The sequence below is a fragment of the Elephantulus edwardii genome, unplaced genomic scaffold (genome assembly GCF_000299155.1).
Source record: "Elephantulus edwardii isolate Elephantulus edwardi_28Jun2011 unplaced genomic scaffold, EleEdw1.0 scaffold00154, whole genome shotgun sequence".
NCBI classification, from domain to species: domain Eukaryota; kingdom Metazoa; phylum Chordata; class Mammalia; order Macroscelidea; family Macroscelididae; genus Elephantulus; species Elephantulus edwardii.
This window is the reverse complement of record NW_006399904.1, coordinates 1,198,449-1,218,188: the sequence shown is the minus strand read 5'-3', so window position 1 is coordinate 1,218,188 and position 19,740 is coordinate 1,198,449. Positions and strand designations below refer to the sequence as shown.

Here is a 19,740-nt window from a genome sequence, read left to right as displayed (position 1 = left end):
ATTTTATGAAGGAGCTTTGGTGGTACTGTGAATAAGGCATTTGGCTGCCAAACAACATGCTACTTATTCAAACTCATCTGGTCTTCCTGGGGAGAAAGATGAAGCAATCTCCTGTTGTTAAGATTTACAGGCTTAGTGATCCCAAGGATTCTGTCCAATAGGATGGTTATAAATCAGAATCAACTTAATGGCATTGCGCTATCTTATCTGTGTTATGTTACTATTGCTGTTTTGTGTCATCCATCTCCTGCTACTCTTATTGACCCCATGTAAAACAGCTCTAAAACCTGCTCTATCTTGTGCCAATCTTATTGTCTCTGATACACTTACCCTCATTACCCCAGTCACAGAATCAATCCGTCTCTTTGAGAGTCATCCTATCCTGTGCTGTCCCTCCACCCTCTCAAGCATGACATTCCTCTCCAAGGACTGGTCCCACCTTGCAACATGTCCAATGTATGTCAGGTGATACTTCAGAATCCTTGCCTCCAAGGAGCTTTCTGGCTTTACCCTCTCCAGGAAGAACTTGCTTGTTCTCCAAGCAGTCCACGGTATATTCAACACTCTTCTCCAACATCACAGCTCAAAGGCATCAATTCTTCTTTCATCCCTAGTCATCGTCCAGCTCTCTGATACATAGCAAGTAATTGTAAAGACAATGGCTTGTATCTGACGCACCTTAGTCTCTAGACTGACATAGTTACTCTTCAGTACTTTGGAGAGGTATCTGACAGTGGACTTTTCCAATGTAATTAACCTTTTAATTTACTGGCTGCTGGTACCAAGAGTGTCTAAGACTGTTACTTGTAGAGACAAGCAAACTGAAGCTGTCAATAATCTTAATTTCTTCACCATCTATCATGATGCTCCCAATCAGCCCAGTGGGAAGAATCTTTGTTTTCTTGATGTTGAGCTTTAATCCATATTGAAGGCTGTAGTCCTTGACCTTCTTCAAGAGCTTCAGGTCCTTCTCAGTTTCAGCAAGCAGGGCTGTGCCATCTGCATAACACAGATTGTTGGTGAGTCTACCTCTAATCCTGATGACACATTTCTCCTCATAGAGCCCAGCCTCCTGGGGATAATCTGTTCCATATAGAGGTTGAAAAGATATGGAGATAGACACATCCTTGGTGCACATCCTTCCCAATTTTGAACCATGCAATGTTTCTTTGCTCTGTCTGATAACTGCCTCCTGGTCCAAGTATAGGTTTCACATAAACAAAATCAAGTGTTCTAGAATTTCCATTCTTAAAATATTCTACTCAAAGAGTGTTCCACTCCCACCCATAGAAGCTGTTATTTCAGAAGTGAATGTATATGCCTGCTTTTTAAATCTGTCTTACTCTAGAAATTCCACTGAAACGTGGTTACTCTTGGTAATATTTCTTGCATTTGAAGTACTAATGGTATAGCTTCCATGTGTCAGTCCTTGAAAAAATACACTGTGTTTGGAAAAGTAGAGAGTCAAGGAAAGAGAAGAAGTCCCTCAAAAAGACAGATGACATAGTAATTACAACAAAGGGGTTGGCATGGCAGAGACTGCAAGGATAATACATGACAGGTCAAAGTTTTAATCTTGTTATTGATAAGGTTGTAATCAACTCAACAGCACCTAAAAGATCCCAGAAATATTTTTCTGTTCTTATTTTGACTAATTCTAGTAGTTAAATCAAAGTCACATGAAATAAAAAGTCATACCTGTGCCCCAAGAATTTATTGTTAAAAATTTTAAATATATGAGAAGTGAATGAATTTTACAATAAGCGCTTGGCCCCCATATCTATGGTCTACCATTAATTTCCTTTCTAGTTCCTTATCACATACATATACATATACATATACATATACATATACATATACATATACATATATTTGTCTTTCTATGCATTCATTAATACATCTATACTTTGTGTGCATTTTAAGATAAAATTCAGACATTTCTCCCTAAATTCTTCTCTCAACACATAATACTTGGGATTTAATATATTTTTCTTCTGACATAAAATTCATAACAGTGAAATGTCCACATATTGTACATAATGAAATACATTAATATCATGTTTTATGCATATCTTAAGTACATAGATAATATAGAATAATATGAACAATAGTAACAGATAAATAATTTGAGGATACTCTTAGCTACAGTTGGTTAATACATATTTAGATCACTAAAATATATACTTAAAAGTCATCCCTATTAAGTGCCATTGGAAGAGAAATGATTTGAAAATTAAGAATAAACCTAAAATATCAATCTTCCTTTCTCTCACTGTCTCTCTCTTTCTATCTGTCTATCTATCTATCTATCATCTATCTATCTATCCATCCTTCTGGGTGTGTGTCTCTGTCTCTCTCGCTGTTGGTCAGCCATGAAGTTCTCACAGCTGAACTTCCACTGACTTTCTGTAGCTGTAAATCACACAGGAAGAGACTGCCCACCTTTCTCCTGAAGAGCAACTGGTCAATTTGAGCCACGAGAAGAACATGGCCTTTGAATTAATAGTACAACTGCTAAAGTATCATGTTTTTAAAACTCTCCAAAGCAGTAGTATAGTCCAAAAATACTGTTGCTTTGCTTATCAGAAGCACTTAAGATCTTTTAAAATGAAATATTTTTCTTTGATAAGTAATACAAATGGCATGAGTCTTTATGAAGAGTGAAGCATTGAAATGATTAGAAAGTAATGAGGGGGGAAAGCCAGAGTCTAAATTATATCTACATCTCTAGGCATCATACATCAAAACAGTTTCTTAGACTTATTTTGTTATTGTTAGGTATTGTTAGGTGCTGAATATGACTCATAGCAACCCTCTGAAAAATGGATCTGGACCTTTTCCTATCTTGTGCCATCCTCATCATCTCTGGCATATTTGAGCACACTGTTACAGTACTGTGTCAATCCATTTCACTGAGCATCTTCCTCTCATTTACTGACTCTCTATATTTGAAAACATGATGTCTTTTTTCGAGGACTAGACCTTCCTAACAATATGTCTGAAGTAGGTTAAATAAAGCTTCGTCGTCCTTGCCTCTTAGGAGCACTCTAATTGCATTTTTTCCAAGACATATTTGTTTGTTATTTTGTCAATCTTTGGAATACTATTTACTCTTCTCCCATACCACAACCCAAAAGCATCAGTTTGTCTGTCATCCTTGCTCATTGTCCAACCTTCAGTTGTGTAGCAAGTAATCAAAAAGGCCATGGCTTGGATCAGGCACAACTTAGTCTTCAAACTGGCATGTTTGCTCTCTTTGGAAAAGTCTTTAACAATAAACTTTCCAATATAATACAACTTTTCTTTACTGACTGCTGATACCAAGATTTTTGGTCTAAGAGAGGTGAAGTTTTCGACAATATATATCTTTTCTCCACCTCTCATAATGTTGCCTGTCAGCCCACGGGTGAGGATTTTTGTCTTCCTGATGTTGAGATATAACGCATGTTGAAGACTGTGGTCTTTGATCTTCTATAGCAAGTATAGTAAGCCCTTCTCATATTCAACTTGCTGAAACAACTTGTATTATCTGCATAACACAAGTTGTTGATAAGTCTTCCTCTAACACTGATGTCACATCCTTTTTGTAGGATTTATTTAGTCTTAAATGACAATGAAAATAAAAGTATATAACCATATTATTTTCCTGATGGCTGATCATCAGGAGTTGGAATCACAGGACTAAAGTGGGCTGAGTTAGATATTTTATAATGAGGCTTTAGTTAAACTGAGAAAGAGAAAATTTTCAACATTTGAAATGAATACATAATTATTTGTGAATATTGTTGTTGTTGAAATGTGTCACTGAGTTTTCTATGACTCTTAGCAACCCATGAACAGTAGATCGGAATCATCATCATCTCTGATATATTTGTTGCAGTTACTATGTCAATCCATCTTCAAGTGTGTGACACTGAGTTTCACCACCATTGCCTCTAAGGATCACCTTGGTTGCACTTTCTCCAAGACATATCTGTTTGTTCTTTTGGCCATCTATGGCTTGTTTGGTACTCTTCTCCAAAACTCTAGCCCATAGGCAAATGCTCTTCTTCTACCATTCTTATTGTTCATCTTTCAGATGCATAGCAAGTAACTGAAAAAATAAGTTACACCTTAATCTTCAAACTGATATTTTTGTCTTTACCACTTTAAAGAGATCTTGAAAGTAGCTTTTCCCAATGCAATATTGTTGTTGTTGTTGTTGTTGTTAAGTGCCATCGAGTCACAGGCAACTCATAGCAACCCTATGAAGGAGAGTCCTCAACGCTTGGGTGCCTTTCATCTTCTCTCCAGGTACATAGGGTTTCCAGAGGCAAGCTATTGTGGAAGTGGATGCCACTCCTCCTTCCACGCTTGTTTTAATCAGGGAGCTCCACCCCACTCTCTGTCCACATTGGGTAACCAACCATTAATACATTTGACACATCCGTATCGCAGTGTTCAGCCTCACAACAACCACAAGTGACCGCAGGATGGCAACTTGTACACCAGGGCTATATGACCTAGAGGAATGTCTTGGTCTTGGTCAATGCAATAAGTCTTCCAATTTCTTGACTGACAGTGCAAATGTTATTGATTGTGGATCCAAATAAGAAGTAAATCATTGATAATTCCAAGGTTTTCACTATTTGTCATGAGGTTGCTTGTTTGTCTCATAGTGAAGATTATTGGGTTTCTGTGTATGAATTACTATTGTTGTAGCTGTTAGGTGCTGTCACATAGAGTACCACTCATTGTGACCCTATGAACAACATATCTGAATCTTATCCTTTTGTGTGTTATTCTGTATTGTTGTTGCTGCTGTTATGTGCTGTTGAGTCACCTGTGACTCATAGTGACCCTATGTACAACAGCATTAACCCTGCCCTATCCTATGCCAATCTCACTGTCTCTGATACACCTACCTCCTTTACCCCAGTCACTGAATCAATCCATCTCATCGAGGGTCTTCCTCTCCTGTGCTGTTCCTCTACCCTCCCAACAATAATGCCCCTCTCCAAAGACTGGTCCCTCCTTGCAACATGTTCAAAATATGTCAGACAATGCTTCAGAATCCTTGCCTCTAAAAAGCATCCTGGCTTCACCCTCTCCAGGACAAACCTGTTCATTTTTTTAGCCGTCCATGTTATATTCAATATTCTTCTCCAACACCACAGCTCAAAGGCATCAATTCTCCTTCTATCATTTGTATTAGAAAGCATAATATATTTATAAAATTAATTTTAAGGTGCTTCTAAATGTGCTCTTTCATTCCATTTTTGGTATCCAGAGGGTTTTTAGAAGGCATTTAATTCAAGAGGAGATTAAGCATATTTTTCCTTTGGATCTGCTGGTCAGTTTGAACCATCAGAGACGTGCCACCTTTGAGTTAGCAGTGCAATTACCGACAGCCTATCTCACTAGAAAGAATTGTCCAGTTCTGGAATATTTCACGTATGATCAAGAGCCAAAGGTGGTGAAAAAGAAGTTCAAGTTGCACTGAAGGCATTGACTAAAAAGAAAAGAGAACACTCGAGGGTTTGATGAGATACCAGTTGACATGTTTCAAATAACAGATGGAGCCCTGTAAATGTTCTACAGTCTATTCCACAAAATTTGAAGGACAGTTGCCCAGCCAACTCACTAAAAAAGATCTATATTAGTCCCTATTCTTAATAAGATGATCCAACAAAAAGTAGAAATTATCAAATCATTAATAATCAGATGCATGCAAAATATTGCTTGAAAAGTATATTAACAGAAAACTTCCAAAAGTCCAAGCTGGGTACAGAAAAGGGTATTTCACCAGGGATGTAATTTCTGGTGTCAGGATCTTGGCTGAAAATAAAGACTACTAGAAGAATGTCTATTGTGGAATCCTTGACCATAAAATATGTTTGACTGTGTGGATCATAATAAACTATCAACTATTACCAACATTAAGAAGAATGGGAATCATAGCACACACTTGTGAAACCTATACCGAGACCAAGGAGCCATTGTCTGAACAGTGTAAGAGAACACTGCATGGTTTAAAATTAAGAAAGGTATATATCAGATCTGTAGCCTTTCTCCATACCTATTTGTGGTGTCAGGTATGTATTGTTCAAATGACTTTCTTAGCCATTAGCTTTGACTTTGCCACATGCAAATAGGGTGTGTACTAAATTGAGAATGAAAAAGAAGAAAAAAAAGAGGTTGCATTAATTCTCAAATGACAATTTCTACATACATCCTGAAGCACAACTTTGTAACAGAATAATACTAATATACATACAAGGAAGATCTGTTAATACCACTGTTATTCAATTATACTCACTAACAACTAAAGCCAAAGAAGGGACATAGAAGATTTCTACAACATTTGCAGTCGGAAATGGATTGAACATGCAACTAAGATTCAGTAATAATTGTTGACTGGAATACAAAGGATGGGGACAAGGAATAAGGATCAGTATTCAGAAACTTTGGACTTGGTGACAGAATTAAGAATAGAGATAGAACAATAGCATTTATCATAAATCAGTAATTTATTCATTGGAAACACTTATAAAAATCACAAAAAAGTGATTTTACACGTGGATCTCACCTGATGCAATCTAAAAAGGAATCACATTGAATCTGTGGAAAAAGAAAATCATTGAGGAACCTCAGTATTGTTGATATTTTGTGTGCTGTCAAGTTACCTATGACTCACAGTGACCTATGAAAAATAGCTCTGAACTTTGCCCTTTCTTGAGCCAGTCTCACTGTCTTCAACACACCTAATCCCATTTTCTCAGTTACCGTATCAATTCAACATATATAGGTTGTTCTGTTAATTAAAGCTGTTCTGAAAGAACTAAAAAAGAACAAAGACCCAGGAATTGATGGCAAACAAATTGACACATTTTAAAAAAAAAAAAAACAACAGATGCTGTCCTGGATGTGCTCACCAAGTTGTGCCAAGAGATCTGGAGGACAACCACCTGTGCAACTGAGTGGAAAAGATCTAAATCTGTTCCTATAGCAAAGAAAGGTTATCTGACAGAGTGCAGAAATTATAGAACAATATATTGATACCACATACAAGCATGATTCTGCTGAAGATTATCCAAAAATGACTGAAATAGCACATCAACAGAGAACTTGAAGTTCTCTGGCAGGGTTTAGAAGACGCCCTGGTACTAGGGATATTATAATTATTGTTAGATGGATCTTGGCTAAAAGCAGGGAGTACCAGAGAAATGTCTATCTGAGTTTCATTAACAATGCAAAGGCATTTGACTATGTGGATCACAATAAATGATGGCTGACTCTGAGAAAAATGGGAATCCAAGAACACTTGATGGTGCTCATGCAAAACTTATACTTGGACAAGGAGGCAGTCATCAAAACAGAGCAAGGAAACACTGTGTGGTTCAAAATTGGGAAGGATGTATGCCAAGGATGTTCCTTATCTCCATATCTTTTCAATCTATATGGGAAGGTGGAAACAAAGGAAAGGGGTTGTGGAGGCCCACAGTTTGAATACACCATTTTCTCCTTCATAGAAAGATGAGTGATCTTCTGTGTCATTTACTGCCTGTAAAAACCTGCTTGAGAGTCAGCTATGGGTATATTTCTGAGGGAAAATTACAAAAACAACATTTGAGATGCAGGGATTAAACCCGAGTGAATGCTATTATCAAAGAGATATTTATGATAATAAAGAAAGTAAGGTATTGTAAAGAGTAAGAAGTGATAATAGACACTTAGAATCTGGGAATGTGTAGGGAGTGCTCAGGAAAGAGGAACTAACATCCTGTAGCTTCCTCTAAAAGGTGGTTAAGGGAAAGTGGCATCACTCCCTTACTCACTCATTCACTCACTCAAGAAGTCCAGTTTGTTCCTACTCATTGAACTTCAGATGTTCTACATTACAACAGGAGGAGACTGTTCATTCCTACACACACACACACACAGATCCCATCACACACACACACACACACACACACACACACACACACATCCCATGACCTATGATTGTATTTGATCTAATGGAGCTTTTAACAGAAAAACTTGTTCAAGACTGACACTGGAGAGGCAGTTCTAAAATGGAGAGAAAGATGGGCAGTCTCCTCCAGCACAGCTAACTGCTGGTGATGAAAACTGGCCAGGAGAATCAGCCATGTGTCGGTTCTGACCAGAAGATACAGCAGTGCCAGATAAGTTTAATTCTGTATACAATGAGTATCTACCAACGGTTTCCAGAATTATAAGCAGATACTCATTAAAAAAAAAAATAGAAACATAAATTTTAAAAGAACACTAAGGAGAATCAGTGACCTTCTGATAATGACTATTTCTCTAGAAAGCCTCAGAGGGAGGCTACATAAAAATGGCAGGCAAGTGACAGCTTTCTTTTGCAAATGTATGATAATACCCATGGATTTTTCAGATCTGCAAGTGACAGCATTTCCCAGTTGTTTAGAATGTTCCCAGTTTCACAGTGCAGTTTCTGCTCTAGGTGACTTTAAGAATCAATCTCAATTATTTATTCATGCTAATATTTAACCATATTACTCTTGGTGAAGGCTGGTGACTACTTTGCATTTTAAGCCTCATATTTTTTTATAATTTTTCTTTCAGAGTAAGTTAAAGGATTATTTTTTTGTATGTGTGCAGAGGTATGATGACTTAAAGCACAAAACAAATCCTTTATAGTTGCAAGTGTTTTCAGATGTGATTTTGCCAGAAACCTCAAGCAGATGTTTCCCTGTGGTGGGAGGTTTCTGATGGTCCCTTGAGGAGAAGCAGTACATTTTTTTAATGTGTAAGTGCTGTTAGAAAATGAACAGCTCAGCTGTACGAAACCCTGAAGTTGTTTGAAACCTTCCTTTAAGTGGATGTTGCTCTGAGCAACAATTTATAGGACTAAACATATGAAAGAAATAAGAGAAATCAAATGAATCAAAAATACCTTAGCACATGGGAAAATATATTCAAGTTTACTTTAAAAATGTCTATGTCTTAAAAATAAAAGACACACTGGTAAACATTTTAAGAAAAATAATACAGATATTTTTTCTTATATTATCATCTGTCTTTTTCTTCCCATAAGAAAAAAAAACCAAACAAACCAGAGAATTCATATTAAATGATATAAGAATTGTTGTTATGGTTATCAATTCATCTACACTCAGCCATCTCATGAACAATAGATCCAAACTCTTCCTTATTCTGCATTAGCCTCAAAATCTTATCTATGATCAAATCAAATCTGTTGTTTCAGTTGGTATCTTTTTTTCAAGGACTGGTCCCTGCTCAGAATTGCAAAGTGAGTCAAATGAAGTTTCACTAGCCTTCATCTTTAAACTGGTACTGTTTCACTTTAACACTTGAGAGGTCCTTGACATTTAATTTTCTTATGCAGCATATCTTTATTTTTTGCCCCTTTTAAATTTTATTCTGATTTTAATGAAAAATTACAGAGAAGTTAGATTTTAATTCATTCTTTGTTGAACCTTATCCTCCCTCTACCTTTCCTATGGCCCTGTTTACTTTTTTTAATATTGTTATTCTTCTCCATGTTATCCATAAGTTGTTATGAAATAGGAATAGGTATGTTTAAGACCTGCTTCTGCTTTATGAAAACTGCATTATGTTTAAACCCTGGAATGCTAATTTCCCACCAGGTAGACTTTTATAATCAATAAAATGTCCACTATTTCCTGAGGGCCTCATTGCCCATCATCTTACAACCACAGCTTCAATAACATTGCAGTTTTAATGTACAAGTATGAATGTTGTTGTTGTTGCTGTGTTGTTTTATGTCTTGAAATCAGCTCTGAATCATAGAGACCCTATGAACAGCAGATCTGAATCTTGTTCTATCCTATGCCATCCACACTATTTCTAATATGCTCTCATTGTTATAATTTCGGTGTCAATTGATCTTGTTAAAAGTTTTCCTCTCTTTTTCTAACTCTCTGCTTATTCCAGCATAATACCCTTTTCTAAGGACTGATCTTCCCTGACAACATGCCAGAAGTCTATGAGATGAAGTTTCCCCATCCTCACCTCTAAGCTCACCCTGAAGCTTCCTCTAAGACAGATCTGTTCATTCTTTTCACATTTTCTGAATATTTAGTATTAATCATCAACACCAAAATTATAAGGAACCAATTCTGCTTCTGTTGTCTTTACTTATTTCATTTTTAACGACATGGGAAGTAATTGCAAATACAATGTCTTGGATCAAGTACACCTTAGTGTGTAAATGATACTGTTGCTCTTTAGCCCTTTGAAAAGGTCTTTCTTTGACAGTTGATTTCCCTGATATAATCAAGGCCTTTGAGTTCTTGACTACTATTCCCATACATGTTTGTGTATACTTGTAAAAGGAACTTGTTGACAACTTCAACTTTTTCTTCCTCATCTGTCATGATGCTTCCTTTTGGTATAAAATTGGAGATTTTTTTTTTAAATGTTGAAATGAAATCCATATTGAAGTCTATAGCCTTTGATCTTCTACAATAAGTACAGGTATATGTTCTTAAGGTGTGCATAGAATTGCTAAGTATTTCTCAAGTATAATCACACAAACAATGTATTTCATAGAAGACTTTTTCTATATAGCTGTATAATTATCTGTAACTATGGTAAGTTAGACTCCATTCTCCCAAATGATCTATTCTGCACATAGATTGAAAATATATGGAGATAGGATCCATCACTGATGCATACCTTTGCTGATGCTAAACCATGCAGTTCTTCTCTTCTTTATTCTAACTACTGTTTCCTGGTCCATGTATAGGTTTTGCTGCAGTAAATCTTCTGGGATCCCCATTCTTCCTAAGGTTAGCTCCAATTTGTGGTGATATACATAGTCAAATGCCTTCACACAGTCAATGAAACAAATTCTTCTGGTACTTTCTGATTTCAGTCAAGATCCATTTAACCTTGGCTGTGATGTCCCTAGTGCCACAGCCTCTTGTAAACCCAGCCTGCACATCTGGCAGTTTTCTTCTATGTACTGTTCCAGTCATTTCTGGGTAATCTTCAACAGGATCTTGCTTGCATGTGATATTAGAAATATCTTTTGATAATTCCGACACTGTTTCGGGTCACCATTTTTTTGGACTAGTAATATACATTACTTCCAGCCAGGTGCAGAACAGATCATTTGGGAGTCTGGACTCTATGAAGAGGAATGTGACATCAGGATTATAGAAAGACTTATCAACAACTTATATTATGCAGATGACACAACCTTGCTTGCTGAAACTAAAAAAGATATGAGACATTTGCTGCAGAAGGTCAAGAAACGGTGGTCTTCAATATTGATTGAAGTTCAACATTAATAAAATAAAGATTTTCACCACTGTGTTTATCAGAAGTTTCATGATGGACAGTGAAGAATGTGAGGTTGTTTATAACTTCAGCTTACTTGGCTCCGAAATCAACACTCGGGAAATCAAAAGACAAACTGCATTGGGGAAGTTTACTGTCAGGGGTCTCTCTAGAATACTGAAGAGCAACAATGTCAGTCTGGAGAGATAAGGTGCACCAGGCCGTGGTCTTCGTAATTACTTGCTATGCATCTGAGAGCTGTACAATAATTAAGGATGATAGAAGAAGGATTGATGCTTTTGAGTTGTGGTGCTGAAGAAGAGTATTGAACATATTGTGGACCGCCAGGAGTTCAAACAAAATGTCCTGGAGAAAGCAAGATCAGGCTCCCTTGAGGCAAGGATTTTGAGGTTCTGTCTCACATACTTTGAGCATGTGGCCAGGAGGGACCGGTCCTTGGAAAGGGGCATCATGCTTGGAAGGGTAGATGGACGGTGCAGGAGAGGAAAACCCAGGATGAGATGGATTTACTCAGAGACTAGAAAAATGGGATTTGTTCTGTTGAAGACTATGAGATTGGCTCAGGATAAAGCAGATTTCAGAGCTAATGAACATAGAGTCACGATGAGCCACAGATAACTCGATGGCACTTAACAACAACAATGGTAGGATAACAGTGACTGTGGAATGGCCTTGACAGTGTTGAAGATTGTGAAGATTGCAGAGGATAAGACTGATTGTTTATGAGGCTGCTATGAATTGCACTGGACTCAATGACACCTAACAACAAAATCACAGTAGCATAATCTGTGTTTATATTTGATCTAGAGAGCTCTGATTGTCTGCAGATAATCTATATATTATATCTGGTGACTAAGTGGTAAAGAATTGTGCTGCCAATACAAACATATATGGTTTGAATCTACTAACTGTAGAAAAAAAAAATGGTTAATCTTCTCTCATGCCAGTAACTTTCTCTGAAAACTTGCATGAAGGTCAGCTAAGAGTCATTTCTAACTCACCACCACCAGTAACAACAATATTGAATGTTAATTTTAAAGCAGATAAGTAGATGCCTGGCATAGTCCCTAGGGAGTTGCACTGCTAATCAAAAGGCTATGCATTCCGCTGATTCATAGCTACCAACAGAGGTGTACAGGAGAAATGTGAAAAATCTCTGCTCTTAAGAGTTATAGCTTTGAAACCTAATGGAGAGTCCATATGAATCAGAAATTAATTAACATTACTGAGTTTTAGGTAGTATTAAACCAGAGGAATAGATATTTTGTCTTCAATTTATGTAAGGTTCGAAAAAGTTTGTAGCTTTTATTACAATATCTAGGTAGGTCTGTAGCATTTCTAAAACTCCAGATCCTGACCTTATACAACATATATAAAGATACAAATTTCATATATAAAGATGCAAGTTTTTACCTCTTTCCCTTCCATTTTTAAAGAAATTACCAAAATATATTCACTTTTGAATTATATTTTAATGTATTTTAAAAATGGATTTCACTGTCATAACAGATGAAATTGATAATTTAAATAAGCTGTCTTTGTCTTTGTCATTATTTTGTTTTATATCCCATTGGATTGGAACTGACCAATGCCTGACCCTTCATCAGAAGTAGTAATTGCACTGAGGGGATTGCCTATATTTTATTGCAGAGCAATTGTTGAATTTCAGCCATGTACCTTCAGGTTGGCTATATAGCTCTTTATCTACAGGCTACAAGACCTGATAAATTTTATTAGAACTATCATTATTTATGTGTATGGCTATTGTTAGGTGCCGTCAAGTTGAGTATAGCAACTCTAAGAATGGCACTTTTGAACCCTGTTTTGAATCCTGTTTCATCTTTCCAAATGCTGATATACTTGAGCCTGTTACAGTCACTGTGTCAATCGACATGGTTGAGGGTCTTCCTTTCTTTTCTTGTCTCTGTCCCTTTTCAAGCATTATGTCCCTCTTCAAGGAATAGCCTCTGCTAGTAATATGACCAAAGAATGTGGGATGACACTTTATCATTTTTGCCTCCAAAGAGCACTCTGGCTTCTCCAATATGTATCTGTTTGTTCTTTGGCAGTCCATAGAATAAGCAGTATACTTCAAAACTACAACTCAGAGAAAGGCATCAATTCTTCTGTCATCCTTATTCATTTTCCAGCTCTCAGATGCATAGCAAGTGTTTGAAAAGAGCATTGTCTGAGTTTGGTGTCCATTGAGGGTACCATGGACTGCTAGGAAAACAAACAGATTCATCCTGGAAAGGGTTAAACTGGGCTGCTCCTTGGAGGCAAGGATTCTGAGGCTCCGTCTAACATACTTTGGACATGTTGTAAGGAGAGACTGGTCCTTGGAGAAGATATCATGCTTGAGAGGGTGGAGGGACAGTGCAGGTGGGGAAGGCCCTCTATGAGGTGGATTGATTCAGTTACTGGGGCAATTGGGATGGGAGTGTCAGAGACAGTGGGATTGGCCCAGGACAGAGCAGAGTTTAGGGCTGTTGTGCATAGGGTCGCTATGAGTCACAAGCGACTTGACGGCACATAACAACAACAACAACTACTATAATTTTCACTTTGTGTTGGATCACCTTTCTTGGCAATGGAAATAACTGTGGATATTTTTCAAGTCAGTCAGCCAGCCAGCTATCCTCCAAATTTTCCTGGTATAAACTTGTGAACATGTCCAGGTTTTCATCTATTATTTGAAAAATGCCGATTGATATCCCTCATACTTCTGGGCCCTTATTTGTTGTCATTTTCTGCCTCCCTCCTTCATTACCATTGGCTCTTGATCTTATGCTGCTTCCTGAAATATTTTAGTATTGGCCAATTCTTTTAGATAAAGTGATTCTGTATTGTCCCCCTATTTTTTTTTTAAATGCTTCCTGGGTCATTCAGGATTTTTACCTTAGTATCTCTAAGTATTACAATTTGAGAATTGAGAAAATCCAAGCAAGTTTTATCTTTTTATTCTCCAAATATAGTTCTCTGCCTGTTTCATTATAATACTTTGCTTTCTCTTCTCCAGATGGCCTTTGATATCTTCTGTTCAGCCCTTTTATCTCAAATGTATCTTACATTTATTTTGGCTTCATGACACATTAGTGTAATTTTCAGGGCCTCTTATAACAAGCATTTTTATTTCTTCTTTCTCCTCCATCTTTTCAGTGAACTTTTATTCTCTTCATGGAATTCTTGATGTGATCCTACAACCCATGTGGGTTTTGGTCATTAGTGTTCAGTCCTTCAGACCTATTTTCAAAATGATTTTTAAAATTTAGCTGGGATAGACTCAAGATTATATTTTGTAGTTGTTTTGATTTTTCTTCAGCCTCCATTTTAACTTGCACGTGATTATTTGATGTTCTATTCCACTGTCATCTCCTGGCTTGGTTTTTACTGCTTATAGTCAACTCTTCCAACAAATTCTTTCACATATGTAGTCTATCTGATCTTTACCAGTCCATCTGGTGAGGTCTATGTATAAAGTTGGTATTTGTGTTTTTAAAAACAGATCTCTGTGATGAATAAATATATCATTGAACATACAAAATTTGATAATTTTATTTCTGATCTTGTTTCAGTAGAGTGTTGAAATATTAATTATCTTTTTAGCACAATTAGGCTGCACTTGATATAATTTTTTTTGTTGACATGTATTCATGAATAGACAATTTCTTCTGAAACTGATACCACTTTGTTAAAGAAAACTTTTCCCACACTTTTCTCTCTAGCTCAATGCCCAGCAAATGAAGTCCGCACGGAATCATCTGGAGTCATCCTCAGTCCAGGATATCCAGGCAACTATTTTAACTCCCAGACTTGCTCTTGGAGTATTAAAGTGGAAGCAAACTATAACATTACCATCTTTGTGGATACATTTCAAAGTGAAAAGCAATTTGATGCATTAGAAGTATTTGATGGTAAGTTTAATTTCTTTTCACAGAGATTGCTAATCCATAGAAATAGTATTAAAATAGTTTTTAGTTAGATGAAGACTTAAATATAGCCTTGAGTCAAATTATGTCCCCTGTGGAGTTTATTTTTCAACATGACTTTCTGTAAATAGGCAAGAAGATGCAGAATAGGGCATATTAGCCTATGCTCAATGGGATTGACTATCTATAAATCTCCAAGGGGATTGTCTAGTCTTGCCAATAATTTGAGAAATCTAGTAGCAGTTGAATGAGGCCTTCCTCATCCCGGTGCAGATGAAAAAGAAGAAGGAGGAGGAGGAAGAGGAAGAGAAAGAAGAGGAGGAGCAGGAGGAGAGAATGTCAGTTTTCCTTTGGGACCACACATTCTTGCTCTACATACATGTATGGCTGTATCAGCCGTAGCTGAACCAGAGACCTAGCATGAACTAGGACCTTAGGACTGCTGTACTACTGGAACTGGAACTAAGAATATTTGTCCATATTTGTTTGATAATAGGTGCTGGAGGTCATAATTTGCAGGACTGATAACTGCTATACTGGCTAAAACTGAGGGAGGTAGCCAATATTAACAAGATTGAGAGCTTTATAACACTGGTCTAAAGCCATAAGGCTCAAAGCTGAGGTGCCTGTGTTCACGTTTCAGAAGCTGTCCTGACTATATTTGTTATTATCTGGATTATAGCTTATTTTTTTATTTTAATGCATCTGTCTTATTTGTTTGGTTTTTCCCCCTTTCTTTTTCTACTAGTATATTATAACCTTTTAAATACCCAACATGGTTCTGAGTGGTCTGTGAGATTTTGCTTTGGATTTTGAACCCAGCAAAATAGTAAAATTGGTGTTGAGATGAGTAGAAAAAGGTATGGGAGTGTGGGGGACATGTCTGACCTCATGAGAACTGATTTTATGTTCTTGATGCTAATAACAGGGACACTTTTACTTTGTAAAGTTGGTAAAAGTCAGACATCTCTACAATGACCTTGCTCTTTTTATATCCGCACAAAACAAAGAATGAATTCTCTGGGTATTGTCATGTCTAAGAGAATAAGTCATCTGTTAAACATTATTATAGAGATGTCATTTTCTTAACATTTATAGCAATTGGAATATTTAGTGGTAAATTTTTTAAATGCATTACTTTTGCTTTAGACATTCTCTTGTTATTTAACATGTGGATTCATAGTAGGTGATTTTAAGCATCTATTATTTTTCTCATGCAACTTTAAAAATAGGAATGATAAAAGACCTACAGATATTTTAATGAAATTCATTGGCTTTATTTTTGTTAGAATTAGGTATAAATAATGACTTATAAGATGTTTTATATGAAGTAGGATTGTAATTTGTTTTTGTTTGCTTTTTAAAAAAAATTTATTTTATTATTTTTTTGTGTGTATGTGTACCATCAAATCAAATCTGACTGGTACAGGAGAGATTTGCCCCTCCTTCTCCAGCAGAGCATCTGGTGGATTCAAACCGCATACCTCTGGGATTGCAGTAGGATTGTAATTTTTTTAAACTTTGTTTATAAATTTGTAAGATAATTCTTGATAGCATAGTTGTAGTTTAAGAATCAACCTACTGAAACTGTTAAAACAATATGTACTCAAAGTGTTAATGTGACTTTTTCCTTAAATGGAACCATTATCACAATCTAGAAACTTAGCTCAAAACACTTTTTTTTTCCTTATTAATACTAACAACAACAGAGATTCCATATGTTTTAACTGAAGCTCTGGTACCCTAGTTACACGTATGCTATAATCCCAAAAGCACGTGCTTTGAACCTATTTACTGCTTGGGAGAAAGATGGGCAATCTCCTCCAGTACAATTTACTGTCTCTGAAAACCCTCAGAAGGGTCACTATATATATATAGTTGCTGTTGCTATGTGCTGTCGAGTCGCTTGTGACTCATAGCGATCCTGTGTACACCAGCCCTAAACCCTGCTCTATGCTGTGCCAATTACACTGCCTCAAACACACCCATCCTGATTACCCCAGTCACAGAATCAATCCAACTCATCGAGGGTCTTTCCCTCCTGCGCTGTCCCTCCATGCTCCCAAGCATGAGGTTCTTCTCCGAGGACCTGTTCCTCCTTACAAGATATCCAAAGTATGTCAGATGAAGCCCCATAATCCTTGCCTCCAAAGAGCAGCCTGGTTTAACCCTCTCTAGGATGAATCTGTTTGTTTTCCTAGCAGTCTATGGTACCCTTAATACTCTTCTGCAGCACCACAGTTCAAAGGCATCAATTCTCCTTCTATCCTTCCTAGTAATTGTCCAACTTTCTGATGCATAACAAGTGATTAAAATGACTATGGCCTGTATCTGATGCACCTTAGTCTCCAGAGTGACACCATTGTTCTTCAATACTTGGAGAGATCCCTAACAGCAGACTTTCCCATCACAACATGCTTTTTGATTTCCTGGCTGCTGGTGTTGAGAGTGTTGACTGTGGAGCCAAGCAGACTGAAGTTGTTAACAATCTCAATCTCTTCACCATCCATCCTGATGCTGCTAATTGGTCCAGTGGTGAGAATCTGTCTTTTTGACATTGAGCCTCAATCCATATTGAAGGCTTGATCCTTGACCCTCTGCAGCAAGCACTTCTGGTCCTCCTCAGTTTCAGCAAGCAGGGTTGTGTCATCTGCATAACACAGGTTGTTGATACATCTTCCATCAATCCTGACACCATACTTTCCCTCCTAGAGCCCAGCCTCCTGGATAATGTGTTCTGCATACAGTTTGAAAAGGTATGGAGACAGGACACATCCCTGTCGTATGCCCTTCCCAATTTTGAACCATGTAGTGTTTCCTTGCTCTGTTCTGATGACTGCCTTTTGGCCCAAATATGGGTTTCCCATTAGCACGATCAAGTGTTCTGGGATTCCCATTCTTCTCAGAGTCAGCTCCGGTTTGTTATTATCCACACAAACATCTTTGCATAATCAATAGACATTCTTCTGTTATTCCCTGCTTTTACCTAAGATCCATCTAACATCAGCTACAATATCCCTAGTACCATCACCCCTTCTAAACCCAGCCTGGACTTCTGGCATTTCTCTCCTGATGTGCTGTTCCAGTCATTTTTTGGGTAATTTTCAGTAGAATCTTGCTTGCATGTGAAATCAATGCTTTTGTTCTATAGTTTCCACACTCTGTTGGTTCACCCTTCTTTGGAATGGGAACAAATATAGGTCTCTTCCAGTCAGTTGGCCAAGTGGTTGTTCTCCAGATTTCTTAGCACAACTTGGTGAGCACGTCCAGGGTAACATCCATTAGCTGAAATATTTTAATTGGTATACCATCTATTTCTGGGGCCTTATTTTTTGCTATTTCCTTCAAAGCAGCTTGCACTTCTTCCTTCATCACCATAGGCTCTTGCTCTTATGTTATTTCATTAAACTCTTCTGTGTCTGCCAATTCCTTTTGATACAGTGACTCAGTATATTCTTTCCATCTTCTTTTAATACTTCCTGGATCATTTCATATTCTGCCTAAAGCATACTTTTATATATCACCTTGAGGTTTGAATTTGTTCTTCAGTTCCTTGAGCTTAAGAAATGATGAATGAGTTCAGCGCTTTTGATTTTCTGATTCAGCTCATTGCACATTTCATTGTAATATTTTGCTTTGTCATGCCATGCTGCCTTTTGGAATCTTCTATACAGATCTTTAGTATCTTGAATTTTATATATGTATGTATGCATGTATGAATGTATGTATGTATATACACACACACACAGAGACATACAAAAAATCTTGGCAAAAAATCAAAACTAGTTACTCATTACAACATATTAAGGAAGAAATATTTTAAGAAACTCAATCTTTCCAATGCATAATATTGTTTCAATATTGTTGTTGTTGAGTGCCATTGAGTTGATTACAACTCAGTACCCCAATGAACAACAGATCTGAACCCTGCTCTGTAATGCACCATCGTTAACATCCACAATGCTTTTGAGCCTATTGCTGCAGTCGTAGTATAAATCTGTCTCACGCCCAAAGTATGTTAGATGAAACTTCGCCATTCTTGCTTCCAAGCAGCATTATGGTGGTACTTTTTCTAAGACATATTCTTCTGCAACACCACACCTTAAATGCATCAATTTTTCTCCCACCTTACTTATTCATTGTCCGGCTCTCAGATGTATAGCATGTGATTGAAAACACTATGACTTGAATCCAACATACCTTTATTAAGGACAAAAATTTGATCTCCATCATCACTAAAGACATCAAATAGATTCTATAATAAATCCCAGTAGATAACATTTTAAAATATGAAAAGAAAGCAATCAGCATGCAAATGTGTGTTTATATACACTCATTTTCTATGTTTGTTACATATATTTGTATAATCTAGCCAAATATTTTTAAATGATAAATGCTTTGGTTCCACATTACTTTTTGCTACCCATTGTTTTTGCAATGTAAGCAAAATTGTCATCAATAATTTATACAGTACTCACATACAATTTAGTCTCCTAAA

The 19,740-nt window shown here is 36.9% G+C and overlaps 1 protein-coding gene across 1 annotated transcript in view; it reads left to right on the top strand.

Annotated features, from left to right (window-relative positions):
* Positions 1–19,740, top strand: part of CSMD1 (CUB and Sushi multiple domains 1) — a 2,584,888-nt gene that overhangs the window by 2,266,072 nt on the left and 299,076 nt on the right. The window contains exon 45 of the mRNA XM_006895025.1: positions 15,039–15,227. Within this exon, the coding sequence (XP_006895087.1) occupies positions 15,039–15,227 (189 nt within the window). The remainder of the gene's footprint in view (positions 1–15,038; positions 15,228–19,740) is intronic.